General features: G+C 37.9%; 1 protein-coding gene across 1 annotated transcript in view; it reads right to left on the bottom strand.

Moving 5' to 3' along the window:
* Positions 1-12,699, bottom strand: part of LOC140137555 (axonemal dynein light chain domain-containing protein 1-like) — a 55,496-nt gene extending 42,797 nt beyond the window's left edge. Inside the window, 7 exon segments of the mRNA XM_072159270.1 lie at positions 164-220; positions 727-815; positions 3,977-4,085; positions 5,043-5,149; positions 6,410-6,597; positions 8,367-8,645; positions 12,579-12,699. Of these exon segments, the coding sequence (XP_072015371.1) occupies positions 164-220; positions 727-815; positions 3,977-4,085; positions 5,043-5,149; positions 6,410-6,597; positions 8,367-8,508 (692 nt within the window). The 5' untranslated portion in view covers positions 8,509-8,645; positions 12,579-12,699.
* Between the last annotated feature and the right edge of the window lie 4,532 nt (positions 12,700-17,231).

Below are 17,231 nucleotides of genomic sequence, written 5' to 3' on the forward strand. Positions count from 1 at the left end.
AGAATGGTGAAGTAAAGATACAAAAGAAATAGTCTTAAACAGCCCAGACTCGGGATAGCCCCAGGCGTAATGCAATGGTGAACCCTCCATATTGTGGACTGTCATGCACAGGGAGCAAAATAGATCATTGGTAAACAACAATCCAAGAAAGAATGTTACTTACATGGATGGAAAAGATATCAGGCGTTTTTCTGGGCTCACCAACTGTGTAGTGTATTTGCTGAAAGAGATGCAGGATACAGGATTGAGACAAATAGTAAAGTTGTCTACATAACACAAATAATGTTTCAAGAAATAAATTGCTTTATTCGTTCAGTAACTCTTCTCAAGGTCTATATCATAATTTATTTGGTAGTGGTGGTGATAAATTAGGAGGGGAAATTAAATTCATTTTCAAATTCAAAACTGAAAGATCAGTTATTCACAGTTCAGGGTACAAAATTCTGGAATACACAAAACAAATTATGTAACATCTCAAAACTTACGTTCAGTTGTAAATGAGGGCTAGAATAATGAGGCCAATATTTGAGATATTTGCACAGAAATTTCTTTTCTAAATTTTGTCCTATAGTTAATATCTCATGAAAATTTCACTACAAAAAGGAATGGAGAAGAAGTGCCCGAAATGAGACTCTTCTTTAAACATTTTTTTGTTTATTCCGTTTTTAAGAACAACTCATTCACATCCCTTGAGTGAAAGCCACCAATTATGTATACACTACTCACTCATCATGATATTCCAAATGCTGTACGCCCTTTGACCTGACCACATGGTATTCTGAAGGGACAAGAGTCTCTGGTACACCTACACTTTGCTGTCAATGTAAACACATCAGAAGTTTATGTGATTAATCAAAACAGTACCGAATAGTAATGGAAAAAAAAGACACTTTGTTGACTCTTTGCACAGTCATCTCAAAATGAGGTTCTACTTTCACAGTGCATGTTGTGTTGCTTACGCCTACATGTGCATGCTTTAACTACCACAACAGCTTTGTAAAAGCTTTCTGGTGTGTTACGTTCTTGCATGCAAGGGAAGCATGAAATACAAACATGCTATCTTAATACTAATTACGGCGTGTCCGTCCGTCCCTCTGTCCACGCGCTATCGCGTGCGAGTCCGCGCGGTTGGCGTTCACGCGGTGCACTATCGCGTGCTCGCGGTGCGCTATCGCAGAGTATCAACGGGAGTGTACACGGAGTACAGTGCGCGCATCGGAAAAGCATTACAGTGTGACTAACAGGTGCATCTCTTCGGACCAATACTTATAGGCCTTATTTTCAACACATATTTCAATACCAAACACATGCACACACCAAACACGTGCATATATAGGCCTATTTCCGGAATCCTCCAGAATGGTTAACATAAAAATTATCCGTTGTGGTAAGGCCTATAACCGTTTTTTGCGTTCACGTTTCTCGCGATTGATTTCATTACTTTCACGGCCTATATCCACGTCCAGATACTAATTTCGGTTTCTCTAAATACGGTAGCAGGACAGGGTTGGAAGAAGCGAATGATTGGTTTCCAGATTATGGGTAGGCCTACTTAAGTACCGAAGAAGCCTAAGCATCACAGCTACAAAACAAACAGAGTTGTTGTGTCAAGTTGGTTCTTGATCATTGAGATACTTATTTCATAGTAGTTTTTGGTAACGGGTGCTGGGTAATTAGAAATAGGCCTATCACGAGAACCGCCCGACCCGAGAACCGCGAAATCTAGTTTTGTATAATTATGCACCTAGTCTGCATGCAACTAATGATGCGCCTGATGTGTTGACTTTTTTCCAACATATTTTCTTGCAAATAAATGTAAACAAACATCAATTCGGGAAATATACTTTTTCTTCAGCTTTGTTTTGGGGTTCAGTTTTCCCGAGGATTCTGTTTTATATACAGATACAATCAGGGGTCCATTTTACTAAACTTTACAAAGCTTTTTAAGCCTCCAAATCAATCGTAACTTACAACGCATAGTAAAATCCATTTCATTAAGATCGGTACAATTCGTAAGTAATAGGGATTTACTACAGGGATCCTTCGTAAAGTTACAACTAGTATTAGGGTATTAGTAACAGGGGTAGCGCTGGCTTCAAAATTTAAGGGGTCCGAGTGATTTTTGTTGGACTCATTCAGCCCTCCAAAAGTCAAATTTAAGGGGTCCAATGGGAATTTTAAGGGGTCCGAGTCCAACTATGGAAACATCACCCACTAATATTAGAGGTTACGATATGCTGGACATGGGGTTGTATTATGCATTTTACATCAACAAAATACAGCGTGCAATAATTATGAGCCTCCCAGGGGGTAAAATTTCCAAACGGCTAAAAAAAGGTAAATATTGCTTGCACCCGGCCTGCTAAAAATTGTATTCGTCGCAAGCAGGAAAATGTAAAAGTTTCCATAAGCCTACTATTTCTCAAGTTTGTTTCGAGCATTTAGTTTTGAACATGCCCCATGAATGTGTGCTCAAAATCACTTGCACTTGCCCCCCCTCCTTTGACTTGCCAAAATTGCCCCCGGCTGCCAACAAATTCTTGCCCTCCCCCCAATTTTACCCTCATAATTGCACAACCTCTGAACTTCAAGAAAATCCAAAATATGGGAGTGCAAACCCCCAAACTAGGGGTTGTTTTTTACAATCCAGTCCTTGTTCAGGGGTTGTTTTTTACAATCCAGTCCTATTTGTCCATCATGTATAAATGTTATTGTTAGTGGAGCTTTTTATTTAGTCAGAACGCCAACCCTTAATTATCGAAAACGTAGTCCTAACCCTAATTCTGACCTTTCACCTCCTAAACCTGAATCAACCCCTTCAAAACTGGCAAAGTTCTGAAAAATTATGATCACACGACATGATGACTATGTTTATGTGTATTTTTAATGTAAAAAGGTGCAGAATTCAACACCCCAAATCTTACCATGTGCCGCTAATTCACTGCAATTTTATCCTATATTGCCATCAATAAAGAATACAAAGTTGACTTTTTTGTGTTGAGGAAACTCCATTTTTACTTAGCATGACATGAAAATTAGTTAAATGATGATTTACTATGGTATAAAACTCCCGATAAAACGATCATCAGTAGTAAACATTAACAATAACATGTTAATGCATGATCGGGGAAATCCCCCACTGACAGTTTATACAAAGGAGAGATTCTTTCGCAAGTGGAGTCAATTGTCACACTATTTCATTTGCAGAGCCTTGACTTGCACAATGTTTCAACAGATTGGTATTCAGAGTGAACGATCTGATATAGTTCTTGGAGCATTTATTTTGACATTCTGTCTGAAATGATCGCATTTGTTTTGTGCCCTGTCCATAAGGTTTTACATGCCTGATTTTCTGTGCGTCTGAGATATTCTTGTCTAACGCATTAGGTAAGCTTAAGGTTAATTTTATTGCATCCCAACAACAGTTCCGCGCGTCCCTGACGCGCAGACGCGCACCAGCGTGACCCTTGATTAGTAACTTATGAACAGTTACATGGATTATGAAGGGTTAAAGTTTAGTGAAATACACCCCAGGTGCACAATTATATTTCAACAATCTATGAAACACTCGCTACATTTGGGTCCTAAAACAAACCCTAACCTAAAACCCCAATCCCTTTTCAAAAATGTGCGTACTACTAATCGAGGTCAGATGACGCACTCTTGACGTTGCGAGCAAACTATGTGAGGACTACACCTAAGGTTACAGATTGGGTACCCAGGAAGAAATAACATACAGGTACTTGTTCCATTGGCGCAGGCTACATTCCCATATTAGAACAAAGTCTGACAGTATCAGGGAAATTGGGTCAGAAATTTTGAATTCCCTAATCGTCGTCATTGGGCAGTTAAACCTCCTTTGCTTTTGGCCCCTGAAAATGTTTAAAACAAAACTGCCAACAGGTTACATTGGGGCCAATGACACAGGAGGTTTTTAATGCCCAACGATGTAATGTGAAATATGTCAATATCTTACCTCTCTGTCTTTCTGTTTAGCTTGAGCTCTAATCTCACTGGGATCATTTGCATTGGGTTTGCCTTGAGATTGATCTGCTAATGCTACATCATATAAGAATGATATGTCTCTATAAGAAGGTAGGAAACAAAAAGATAAGGGGCATGAAAAATACTGCAATTGGGTTGTTCCAATTGAAATCCATATACCCCTATGGAAAACCAAGAGCTAATTAATTTCCCATACAGGGAGTGTGCATTTCAAAAAGGGTTACCTAAATGGGTGACTCCATTTGAAATCTACACCCCTGTAGGAGATTAATGGCATGTCTTACAGACGGTGTATGGATTTCAACTCATGGATTTCAAGCCCATTGCAACAAGTTGCAAAATTTACATTCCTTCACCATCTCTCTTGTGCACTCTCTCTTTCTGATCCTTTCATTCTTTGATACTAAAGAAAACATGTCCGGTTCATCACATAGTGATGGATATGAACAATCGGGTAAAATCCATAATGACGGCTCATGAGATTTTACAAAATTTGTTTTCACATAGTGATGAATAACTTTGTATTCTTTGTGCATTACATAAGCGAGATGTACGATTTGCAACATTTTAATATTTTGGAAAATAACTTTCAATGTTGTACTTTTTTAAAAGACACATAAATCACTGAACATTAATGACGAGTTTACAATCTATGCCCTATACAAATCACCTACTTAACGTTTCCCCCGATGTTCATTGCTTGGTCAATTAGCGATTGTCATCCATCACTATGTGATACACCCGATGTTTACCTATGTCACCTTTTCCAACAAAGTGACAAGTAAGATTTTTAGAAACAAATTGCTGTTGGATTCTGGCCTTAGCTACTATGGGCTATATGCGGGGAGGAGATAAGTATAAGTGACCAGCCTGCCTAATTTCAACCAGCCTACTCTGAAGCTCCCGTAGCCAATTGGATAAGGCACATATGAGGTCCTGGGTTCAATTCCAAGGAAGCATCACTTTTTCTACTTGTCTCTTTCATTATTTGTGACAGCAAAACCCAGCAAAAAAAAAGTAGATTGTTTCATACTTACTTCCCTGCCCCGGTTAGTGACTTTGGATTGTCAGTAAGATGCTGAAACCGTTTCCTGCGACCAGGATAATTCCATACGTTGGCTGGCGTTGCACCACCTTTTGGTAACTGGAGAATAAGAAACAAATTATCACGCATAAGTAAACAGTCTGCATTTGTGATGTGATCAAACAAAATGAGTCGGAACTCGGAAATATTGATTTTGAGATATAGCCAAACAAAGGAAATATTTCCTTTTGTTTCCTAGTGTTTTGACAACTCTTTAATTGCTCATATCTTTGGAACTGGTTGTTGAATGTCAATGTGGTTTTCTTCAAAATCCAGCTTTGTAAATACTTTTTACTATCATGTAAGAAACTGAAAATTTATTATTGCCGAGTTCCGACTGATTTTGCTTGATCGCATCACATTTATAGCATCACTACTCTTTTCCAAATACGGTATTCTATTTCTGTTGCCAATAAAATATGGCTGGCTGCCACAAACAAAAGGATTTTAATATCCATGTTTACTTTGGTTTTATGGCAAGTTGACTAAGGTGGTCCTCTTTATGATGCTATTTAGAATAAACTAGCACCCCCTTCCCCCGAAAAGTCTTGCCCCTCTCAGGGCACCTCCTTGGAAGCTGGCCACCCTGATATTAAAGATTTGTAGGCATCTTTTGTACTTTATATAACCCATTTTGACATTTTCATCAAATTTTGTCCCCCTTTGAAAGTTGCCTTGCTTCCTCCTTGTCCTGACTACGCTAAATGTGTGACTGCTAGTAATATGATATGGGCATTCTTATTCAATGGGTGCGTCTTGTAAAGAATTCACGTAATTTGATTGGTTTTCAGGTGTATAATATCTCACAATAGTTGATAGTAATATTAGTCAGGGCGCGCGCCGCCACGCAACGGCGGCACGCTTGTTGCTTCTCAATGATCGCGCGATAATGCGTTCGCGTAATACACGTTCGAGAACTAAGAACGCGATTCGGTGGCTTACATGTTCGTGATGGTTTCATTCATTTAAAACAACGGGGATGTCCTCACAAAAGTAACTTTATTTTTTTTCTGAAAAAAGGCAGTTTTTCTCGCAAAAATTACATTAAAACTGAATAAGAATGTGCGCCCTACTCACACTACGATAAAAATAATGGCCAGCCCATCCATTATGACACGATATTGGATAGGCAAAAGACAAAATCCTATCATTTATTCTCTAATTGTTAGTATGTATCCTATTCAGGGCTTTTCCCAGGTGCCATCCTCTTGTCTGTTGGTATTGGTAACGCAGTGAGTGCATTCAGGATATCCTCTGGTATGAACTCACTTTGTAATGAGGTTGGTAATGGTTTACTCTTGTCTATGTCTTTGTACTTACTTTATTATACATAGGAGTAGGCCTTGGTTTCCCAGGTGCTATCCTCTTGTCTGTTGGTATTGGTAACGCAGTGAGTGCATTGAGAATATCCTCTGGTATGAACTCACTTTGTAATGAGGTTGGTAATGGTTTAGTCTTGTCTATGTCTTTGTCACTGGACCTTAGATCTGGAAGTGGACTTCCTTGCTCTGTAATTGGAAGTGAAAAATCCATGTAAAATAGCATCAATATTTGAAACTGATATTGTTTGTATTCTCAGATACCGTTGTACAACTATAGCTACTCTTGTTGAGTTTGTTCATGAGTACATTCAAATGTACCTGTTCTGTCCGAGAATTAATTACACAGATGCAATACAATGTATCGGCTGCCAACACAACAAAACACAAGTTTTGCCATACCGTATACCAACATGCATTTCAGCAGTATCCAGCCTTTTTTAATCAACTTTATAGGCACATGTACTGTATAAGGCCCTGTATCCATAGGCTGTTCCCTTGTGGCGTGTGCCCTTGTTCCGTGTTCACTTGTTCCCAGCTGCCACACAGACAACGAACCTTTGTTTTGCTTAGTGGTTGTATACTATGGATATGGCCACTAAGCAAAACTAAGGTTCGTTGTCTGTGTGGCAGGTCACATGGGAACAAGTGAACACGGAACAAGGGCACACGCCACAAGGGAACAGCCTATGGATACAGGGCCTAATGTATACATAGTTGAGGTTTGTAAACAATATGGATGTTTTGTCCAACTTTCTTCAGAGAAACCTTTTCTAAAGAAGCAGCTGACCAGTTCCATACAGAATCATCTGCATCACACAACTATGCCCGAGACTTGCATCAATTTCAATCTAAACCCAGTCACACCATCCCACGTAGAAAAATCATTCTGAAAAAAAAGATCTAAATCAGCGCCGGGACTTGATGGCTTAGGTATGTCTGTGCGTCGAGGACACGATTTTCTATTGTTGGACATACTATTCCGAGTCCGAGTGGACGCACAGTAATTTCAAATCAAAATCAAGTATAAGCTTACTCAATCTACTTCCCATGAAATAAAATAAATATTTTTTATTATTTTCTATTATTAACCTCCATCGTGCATAAATGAATATTTTAGCAACATAGAGCAATGGACCATTCAGTAAACGAGTTATTGACCTTTTAACCACTCCTATTTTGCGACAACTTCCAGGTTAACCAGTCAATGAAAATTCTTACGGCAGCGGGACGTGTGAACAACTATAAGCTTACGCTCAAACACAAGAGCAAAAATACAACTTTCTAAACTATCATGCAGTGTCAGCAAGTTTGCATTCACATAATTTGTTATTGACAATATTATTTACATAAATCTTTAAAATCTCATCAGCAAAATGGAAGGAAAGAGTCAAATGTTCGCATCAAACTGCGATGTAGTGCGATGCAATACCGGCGATCGGGGGCTTTGTAAAATTGTTTTCCCTGTTGCCCAACAAATTAATATGTACAGACGCACAAAATTTAGTGGGACGCGCATTTCCCGACCAGGTTTTACAGTTGTGCATCCGATCGGACGCAGAGATTTTGAAGGCTAGCGGCAGTAGCGGGAGCCTTGTACAGTAGGCCTATTGTTAATGTAACAGTAGTTACTAGTGAAAAAAAATGTTGGTAACGATGGTAAACTAAACATAAGCAATTGAAACATCATGACACTAGATCACAAATTAATTAAAATTATTTATTAGAAATTTGAAAAAAGCAAAGCTATTTCATGTGATCCACAGTAACATTTTATGTGATACAACAACAACAACAACAACAACAACAACAACAACAACAACAACAACAACAACAACAACAACAACAGGTAATTTTGTACCGAATAGTGGGCTTGGCCCTCTCAACAACAACAACAACAACAACAACAACAACAACAACAACACCAACAACAACAGAACAGATAACTTCTTTCCTACCTCCATTCCTTGACACCACGGCTCTAGATTTCCTTGGTGTAGGACTCCCCTCGCCTTCAGGTTTTATCCCTGATGGTGGGCTTGGCCCTCTCAATCCTCCAAATTCATTGGCAACTGGCATGGCTGAAACTGCCGTCGTCATTTTTTTCCACCTAATTTCACTTTTCCTCTTTTTAATTGTTTTCTTTTAAAACATAAATTTCATTCTGGAAATAGCTTCATCTCTGATTTGTGAGATATTCTACATCATGGTTTTTTGTAATTCTGGTTTGAACAAATCTGAAAGAAATAAAGAAAAAAAAATGTGAGCATATTTTCATTTGATCATCTTTTCACAAAAATGTTGTTCATGCATTGGTAAACAGTAGCGCGTAGAATGGGAGGTGACCAACTGAATGAGGTCAATGACATTGCATCAGTTATTTTTCGGGTGTTGTTATATCTACACATTGCAGGGTTCGCAGGTTTTTGTTGTTTTTGGAAAAAACAGTGGTTTCAACCGCGGTTGGCAAAAACAATTTTTGCCAGTTTTTGTCGGCAAAAATGGCAAAAAATAAAAAAGTGATTTATAGTTCAGTTTTTCATCTCAAAACAAATTATTAAGTTACAAAAACCATTTCCTGAGTGTAACAAGGCCTGATTTTGTAATTATAAGTAACATATTAAGAAACTAAAGGCATGCATTTTCATTGCTCAAGTGCATTTAACCGAAATGCGGTATATCAGATTCAAAACTTTTTCATTTTAAGGACTTGATAAGACAAAAATTATTAAAAGTTGTGTGCTGCTAATAATATTTGAGTGACTATACATGTATGTGAGTTTATGCCTATTTTTGCCGGTTTAAACCAGGCAAAAACTGGCAAAAACTGGTTTTTGCCAGTTTTTGCCACCGGCAACGGCAAAAACAGGTTTTTGCCGGCAAAAACCGAACCCTGACACATTGTACTTTGGACCTTGGAATATACCCTGAAGGATATTCCGAGGTCCAAAGCACAATGTTTAGATATTTCACAATACCAATGCGCAGTCATTAACCTTAATTCATGTTGCGTGAATTACTCTTTTCGTTGTGGACCATCCTTCTGATACTTTTTTGACAGGTCTTTTGTCTATCTCTCTGTTTGTAAAAAAAAAAATTGTTATCCTTGTCGTTTTGGTTTGCAAGAATCAAAATCCATCATAGTCACTGCACTTACTGTATAATACAATGAGAGAAGTTGACTCTCACAACCGAATCTTATGAGAATCATTACGAGAATTGATTCTGTGATTCTTGTCAAAATCTAGGTTCTGCCGCTGCCCCTCCAAAGTGAAAGCTTGGTAAAAAACATTGCATGATTGACGGTAAACCACTGGTCAGATATTCCATGATTCATATTGATAAGCTGGCGATCTTTTCTTTTAGACCACCCGAGCTATAATATAAGGTTAAAATTACGAATTTATCAAATTAAATTTTCGCATCAAGGTTAAGCATGCTCTTAGCTACACAAACATACCTTTTATTTTGTCGAACAAGCTTTATTATGTTCCAGAATCCATGTTTTGATCCCAATTTTTGACGTAAAAGAGCTGAATACAAAACCGGTGATGCAAACTCCAAAACATTCGCGTAGCACAACCGCTTGATATACGCTCGTTTTGACGATGATTTATGCTCGCCTGTCAAGCATTTTCATGCTGTTTGACAGTATTTTACTGCATGGCGCAATTTTGCATTTAATTTCAAGATGTATAGCGGATTCTTGAAAAACACAATGTATTTTTCTTTAAAAAATCCTTCATTTCGCAAATTCTTTACCACTTTCCACTCATCTGATCATCTTTTAATGTGACGGAAGTGATGCTGATTTTATGAAGGTATGTTTCTTGCTTTTCAGATGATTTTTAAATTGTTTCTTGAGACAAAAACTTCCCAGCAGGATTCAGAATATATGTGTGGCTCACGCATGCAATACAAAGTATTGCTAGCGAGTCTCTTTCGCAACTATAAAGTAATGGTTGTTTTTTACTCTTTTCAAAACATGACATGTACACCAAATGCAGCCCGTGAAATGGTCTACTTTTAGCGCACCTCAACTCCGAAAGAGTTTACTCATTGTTAAAAATGCGATCCCCAACCCTTTGCTTACCTTTGGACAAATTTGTAGCAGTATCTGTGTCAAAAATGCCCGGTACAAAGTACAAACATAGAAATGGCCACATGGTTCCAACTGGGTTCCAACGTGGGCGTCATGATGATAGTCTCCTACACGATCAGATCTTGTCGGCCTGACGCTCGTCGATCCTAACAAACCCGTGAATCGTGATAGCCACATGGCCCTAGACTAATTTTATACACATGCGATGACATATACACAAAATGTATCAGAATATAGCAGTTTTTGTATTCATTTCCTGTGTTTTCTCAGTTTTTGTATTTATTTCCTGTGTTTTCTCACTTACTTTCTTTCTTTCTTTCTTCTTTCTCTCTTTCTTTCCTCTTTTTTCTTTCCTTCTTTCTTTCTTACTTTCTTTTTTCTTTCTTTCATAGGCCTACTTTCAGCCTTTCCTTTTCTTTTTCCTTTCTTTTATTTCTTTCTTCTCTTTTCTTTTTCCTTCCTTTCTTTCTCTCTCTTTTCTCATCATCTTTATTTTCTTTTTTCTTTTTCTTTTTAATTTCTTCCTTTATTTTCATCACTCTCTTCCTCTTTCTTTGCATTTCATTTAATATCTAGAGTTTGTCTGTGACCACTTATGCTTGCACTACTGAAATTTGTGTGTTGCGCCATTTCTAGTACGCACCTTTTAACATCGCGTTTCTGACATTCTCTATTTTCTCACTTTGATAAAGTACTCTTGTACGAAATGTCAGTATATAATTTTATGTCAATTAAAACATCGTTGAACACCACCAATTCATTCAAACTACTCTTTTTATTTTAACCATGCGATGTTACGTGGGAATCTTAACTTTTAGCCAATCGTAAGCCTTGTTTATGTCCGTTTAGCTGCACTGCCCATGCTCTTCATTGTCGACAATCGACAAAATTAAAAAGCCGACGTCGACAACTGTCGACAATCAGGCCTAATTAATAACCCCCAAATTCGTCCCACAAATCAAACCTGGCAAATTTTGCGATGATCCGGGTGCAAAAACATCATCTGTGATTGGCTCATATTTTACCCATTTCGCATAAATACCCAATCAGTGTGCTTGTTTCAATAAATATAATAATGTCATGTTGACCATCAGGGACTTTCCCTGTTTGTCAATGTTGCGTGACAGCGAAAATGGCGACTGCCAAGTGAAAGAATTGGATGCTACCAGCGTGTGCAATAGATCAAAAAAGTCATGATGAAAACGCTAAAGAAACACAACGAGAATGTCAGGGAAATCGACAAAGATGTAAAGAATACAAGAGATCCCGAAAATACCTTGGTAAATTAATTAGGATGTTAAACTTTTCGAGCTTTCTTATAGCCAAAGTTTTTGTTTACTTTTTGTCGACAAAGCCTTGTCGATACCAGCACTACTATGATTTCAATTTTTTATCATTGAAGTTACAATAACATGTTGTTTTGAGGAATAACACTGGAAGTTTTGAGTTTTATTCCAACTGGTGATGTAGGAAGGTGAGTGAATTCGTGATGAGGTTTTCTTGTTTCAACGATCCGATAGCAGGATACGAGAAAGGCTAAAAAGGTCTTACCCATGCCATGTCATGCACGGTGGTGTTCTTGAAAATGAAATCATCTAGAAACGCTTCATTCGCTGGTATCGTTTCAGGCGGTCTTACTGAAGGTGATAGACGTTTCCACTTGTTTTCAAAAAGTTGTTTTAACCTTGTTTTTTACCCAATAATTTCCCTCATTTATCGAAACCATGCCCTCCTTTACACCCATCGATCGAATGTGTGTCATCAGCCCTCTCAGATCGGCCATGTAGGAACCCATGGATTCGATCCATGTAGCCCTCCTTCCAATACATTAAACCTTGACTTCAAAGTGTTTGGCAACTGTTTAACCTTGATGCAAAAGTAATAATATAGTCCAGTATAATATAGCGAGGGTGGTCTAATTTAACGTAAACATGTACCGTAAAGGAAAAGATCGCCGATAAGCTTATCATGAACCGGCATTCACTCTCGTATAAATTATACCATGAAATGCTATGCGAGTCCTAATTTTAGTGCAATATAATTAACATCTCTTTTTTCACATACGTACCACGGCGAAGTATTTATAGGACAGGTAAAGTGTTCAAAACACGCCTTTTTCACGTCTCAAAAACTTAAAAAACTTCGTCTTCGGCATCAGCGGTTTCCAAGGCAGCTGTGTGACATAGCCTGTACCCATCCCTCCTCTTTTAAATTTCAGGCATTTCATAACAGTAATGCGTAAGCGTTGTTTTTACAAAATTGAAGACTTAACCTAGAATATTTGGCGTTGACAGTTCTAGATCAGTTGATTTAATAATCATTTTACTATTTCAATCCATTTTTAACTCTTTTTCTCTAGCTAATCCTTTTGAAGTGTATTTTGTTCCAAAATACTTTTCTTTATTTATATTTGAGCTAAATACACCAAAAACGAACGAGAATATAATACAACAATTTAACAAAAATCCTTTTATAAAATTAAACACATAAAATACTGAGGGCGCTATTTTTCATAATTGAATAGCCAGGCTATAGCAGTCACTGTCTATGTCTTCGATTCACGTCTTTATTCACGAGCCTCCTGGTACACCCGTTTGCAAAACTTTTTGGCATTTATGGAACCATTTTGATTTAGAAGACAGATTTGAGAACTTTTTTTCTGGAGTGTACCGGTACCGTAGGCCTACGGTACTGAACTACAAACTTAGAGCCTTAGAGCCTTAATAGAGCCTACTAGAGCTTAGGGCGGGCACCCTCAAGAAAAGGGTGTCTAGTATTAGTAACCACAAAGGTTACTTATAGAGCCAATACGGGCTCTAAAATCCCATTTAACGTCTTTTGAGAACCTTAAATGGTTCTTAAGCCGGATACAGCACGGCGCAGCAGGTATGGTGGAACTCGCATTTGCAAGGCTATCATTTTCTTCGGAAGGGGAGTCCCAAATATACCGGGGTCATAGGCCTACATTTTTGGAAAAAACAATTTTGATGACCAAAATGTAGGGAGTCACAAAATGACAAACACTTGTGTTTATTTTATTCAAAAATACTGATTTCAATACGGTACAATTTTAGCCTGCGGGGAAAGGTGCATCGGTGATGGTGGTGCCGGGGGGCATAAACTTTTTGTTGCCGAAATAGGGTGGGTCGCAATTTTATTGACGCCGACTTTTGGTAAATTTGGAACCCCTCCCCCTTCCGAAGAAAATTATAGCCCCATGCATGGACCGAAGAGAAAGGAAGGGAATCAGGGAAAAGGAAAGGAAAGAGGGGGGGGGAACTTGAGACAAATTGAAGAGAGAAAGGGGAAAGACCCGGGGGAATGGGTGAAGAAGAGGGATGGAAAGATAAAGGCATAACTATTTTTTTATGGGGAACCGAGTAAGTCTAGTGTAAGAGGGATGGGACGGCATATGAGAAACGAAAGCAGGAAAGAGCTGAGGCTGACTTGAACTTGCTTGGTTAGGCCTACTGTCATACACAAGTAAAGGAATGGGCATGAGTTAAAGAAACGGGAAGATGAAGAAGGAAAGAGTAACTTGGTAATGGAAGTAATTTTTTAGTGAATGTAATGGAAGGCAAGAGATAAAGTGGAGGAAATTGAAGAAGGGTGCACGCCACCAAATAGACTTCCTATTCATTTATGTGTTAAAAAGCCTATAGGAATTTGGCTTTTTCTCATTGTTAAACCTCCCTGGTTCATTCAAAACAACATTTTACCTAATGTTTATGATATCTTGTACCATATAACCAACAAATTTGGGGTAGGTAAGCGGCTCGATTTTTCGCAGTGACGCGTCGAAATCTATGTAACCCCCGTCAATCTTACAGCACACTGATTCTATGTAGTGACGTCATCTGGTGAAGAAGAACAAAATACGTGCCTCAGATTTCAGAATAATTGTAACAAATCTAATCTTTTTATGCTTAGATGTTGAGAAAACCATCCACAAAGAACAGCTATCACAAAAAAATTGGCAAAAAACTTTTTTTCCATTAAATCAACCCTGGTGTGGTTCTGAGCATAAAAACACTGATTTTTTTTACCAGCTATTTACCTTGGTGGTGTGATTTGGTGGTGTGGAATCAGAATGTGAAGAAGAAGGAAAGAAAGAGAAGGAGGGAAGGGAATATGGGAAGTAATTTGTTGAGGGGGATGATTGAAACTAAAGTGTACATTAAAGCCAATGAGCGATTTCCATAAAGAATATAGATTCTTATTTGTTAACATGTTGATGCGATTTCCATAAGAATAGATTTTTATTTGAAGAGCTTTGTTTCAAAACCCCTTACATCCACTTGCCCAATTTTGAGAATAGGCCTACATCCAAAAATCATCAAAAATCAACAAGAAGCAGTTTTTGGCGGGATGCTTGGGTAGGATTAGAATCCTGCCAAAAACTGCTTTTGTTGAAAACCCCTTATATATCGGTGATTTTTTTTTGATGATTTTTTGATGTGTGCTCAAAATTGGGCAAGTGGATGTAAGGGGTTTTGAAACAAAGCTCTTCCATTTGTTAAAACATGTTGACTCATAGAAATTTCAATCAATGCAATGCTGTAGATTAAATCAATCAGTTTATTTATTGACATTTACATAGGTACAGTCAAACAATCACAATGAACACTAAAGACTATTATAGGCCTACATCAAAATATTATATATCAGATAACTAGGTCTAAAGCAATTTTATAAAATAATATAATGTCTCACTTCACACCATGTACCCATTTAATGCAGTCAAGTTTAATAGCTTAATCGATAAGGCGTTCGACTATGGTGCGAGAGGTTGCGGGTTCGAACCTTGGCGGTTGTTTGGTACGCTCTCGTGAAAAATCGTGTTAGCTTGCAATTCCTCTGTACAAGGAACTATTCCCCCATTTAAAAATACAGCACTAATATTTGGGAATTAAAAAATATTATCAAGTTCCGCCAAATGGAATATAGGCCTATAGCTCAATCCTAATCATTCATTTAGTCCTAACTGGAGATAAAAGAAAAAGTTCTCAATTTTACTAAATTCCTTGAAAAAAGAGCTAAAACATGCATTTTCGGCATGTTTTCTGACAATCAAGTCACAAAAATCAAAGACTTGGAACAAGTCTAAGCATTCTAAATCTTGAGTATATGCCGAAATTTTGCTATAATTTTCACTTTTTTGTGTTACTTTAATTAAATGGTTGGTTATAAGTTTAGAATCATGTCTTTTTCAAAAATATAGAATGCATAAAACTGAAATTAGTCTTAGTACAAGTCTTTGGACTTGATTGTCACAGCATACGAAAACCCCGAAAAACATCCTAAAAACACATGTTCAGTTTGGCCATTTTCTCCAAAAATTGGCCAAATATTCAAATATTACTTTTATTGCTTGTTAGGACTAACCAAAGGGATTTAGCTATGTTTCATTTAGCAAAACAGGCTAATATTTTTTTAATCCCAAAGAATTAGTTCTGTATTTTTCTGGAAGTAACTGCTAATTGTCTCGTTGTAACGGAGTTTAATGGTACTAGCGGGATACCCGCGCTTCGCGCGTATGGGGTTATATCAGATGAGAAATTGTTTTTAGGTACCGCACCGCTCCTCGCAGCCCCGCACCGCAGCCCCGCTATAATATATCAGATGAGAAATTGTTTTTACGTACCGCACCGCTCCCCGCAGCCCCGCACCGCAGCCCGCACCGCTAAAAGTTATATACACCCCAGTCAAGGTCATCGTAGAGCTATTTTTGACACTACATAATGTATTCATTATTCTGGGAGTGTGGAAGAGGGGGAGGTTGGAAGAAGGAGGTTTTTTAAAAATCCCACAAAACACCCCATGGTTAAACTATGGTTTTGAATAGCTAAATGGTTGAAATGGCAAGCCCTTTGTGTAGATTTTCATGTTGGACCCTCATCCTACATACACTTCAAAGTTGAGGTACTGCGCATATCATTTATATTTAAAGCAATTTCATTTGAGACCAAGGAAAAGGCATATAATAATTTATTAAAGTATATGATTTAATTTTACTCATGATATGATGTGTTTTTCCCTGCAATGAAAAGCTGCTCTGTTAATTTGTACAATCTTGAACTTCAGCAGCGATAGAAACACCAACTTGAAATTAGGAAAAGGTGTCGATATCGTAAAGCATTTTTAAACATTGTAGGCCTATGCATCGTTTTGTGATCAACACTGTTAAAACACAGTATATTAAAAACATTACACGTGATTTGATATGCTTCAACATTCACAAGGAAACTGGTCAAGTAAAGGTATCAAAGCAATTGTTCAAGTTTCCTCTTTGCACGAATCCATCCATATCATGATAATTTGTAGAAGAGATCACTTTAATGGTAAAGTAATTTTTGGGACACCCTGTACTTATAAATATTCATAATAAACACTAACTTTAACCATAACCCTAACCCAATGGGCTTCTAAATTAAAAAAAATTCAAATTTTAAAATTAGCCAATGGACGACTATTATAGCCAAGCCTCTGCTGTGCGGGACTGCGGGGAGCGGTGCGGTACCTAAAAACAATTTCTCATCTGATATAACCCCATACGCGCGAAGCGCGGGAATCCCGCTAGTCATTAACAACGCGTGCTAGGCAATGTAAAATAGAGAAACAGCAGATGATAATCTCTGCTTTATAAGTGAAGTTTTAAATTTTGGTCAGCTTCGTCATTTTTACATTTCTTTATAGCTCTGCAGTCGGCCTAATGTCGATT

Source organism: Amphiura filiformis, chromosome 17, assembly GCF_039555335.1.
Source record: "Amphiura filiformis chromosome 17, Afil_fr2py, whole genome shotgun sequence".
Classification (NCBI taxonomy): Eukaryota; Metazoa; Echinodermata; class Ophiuroidea; order Amphilepidida; family Amphiuridae; genus Amphiura; species Amphiura filiformis.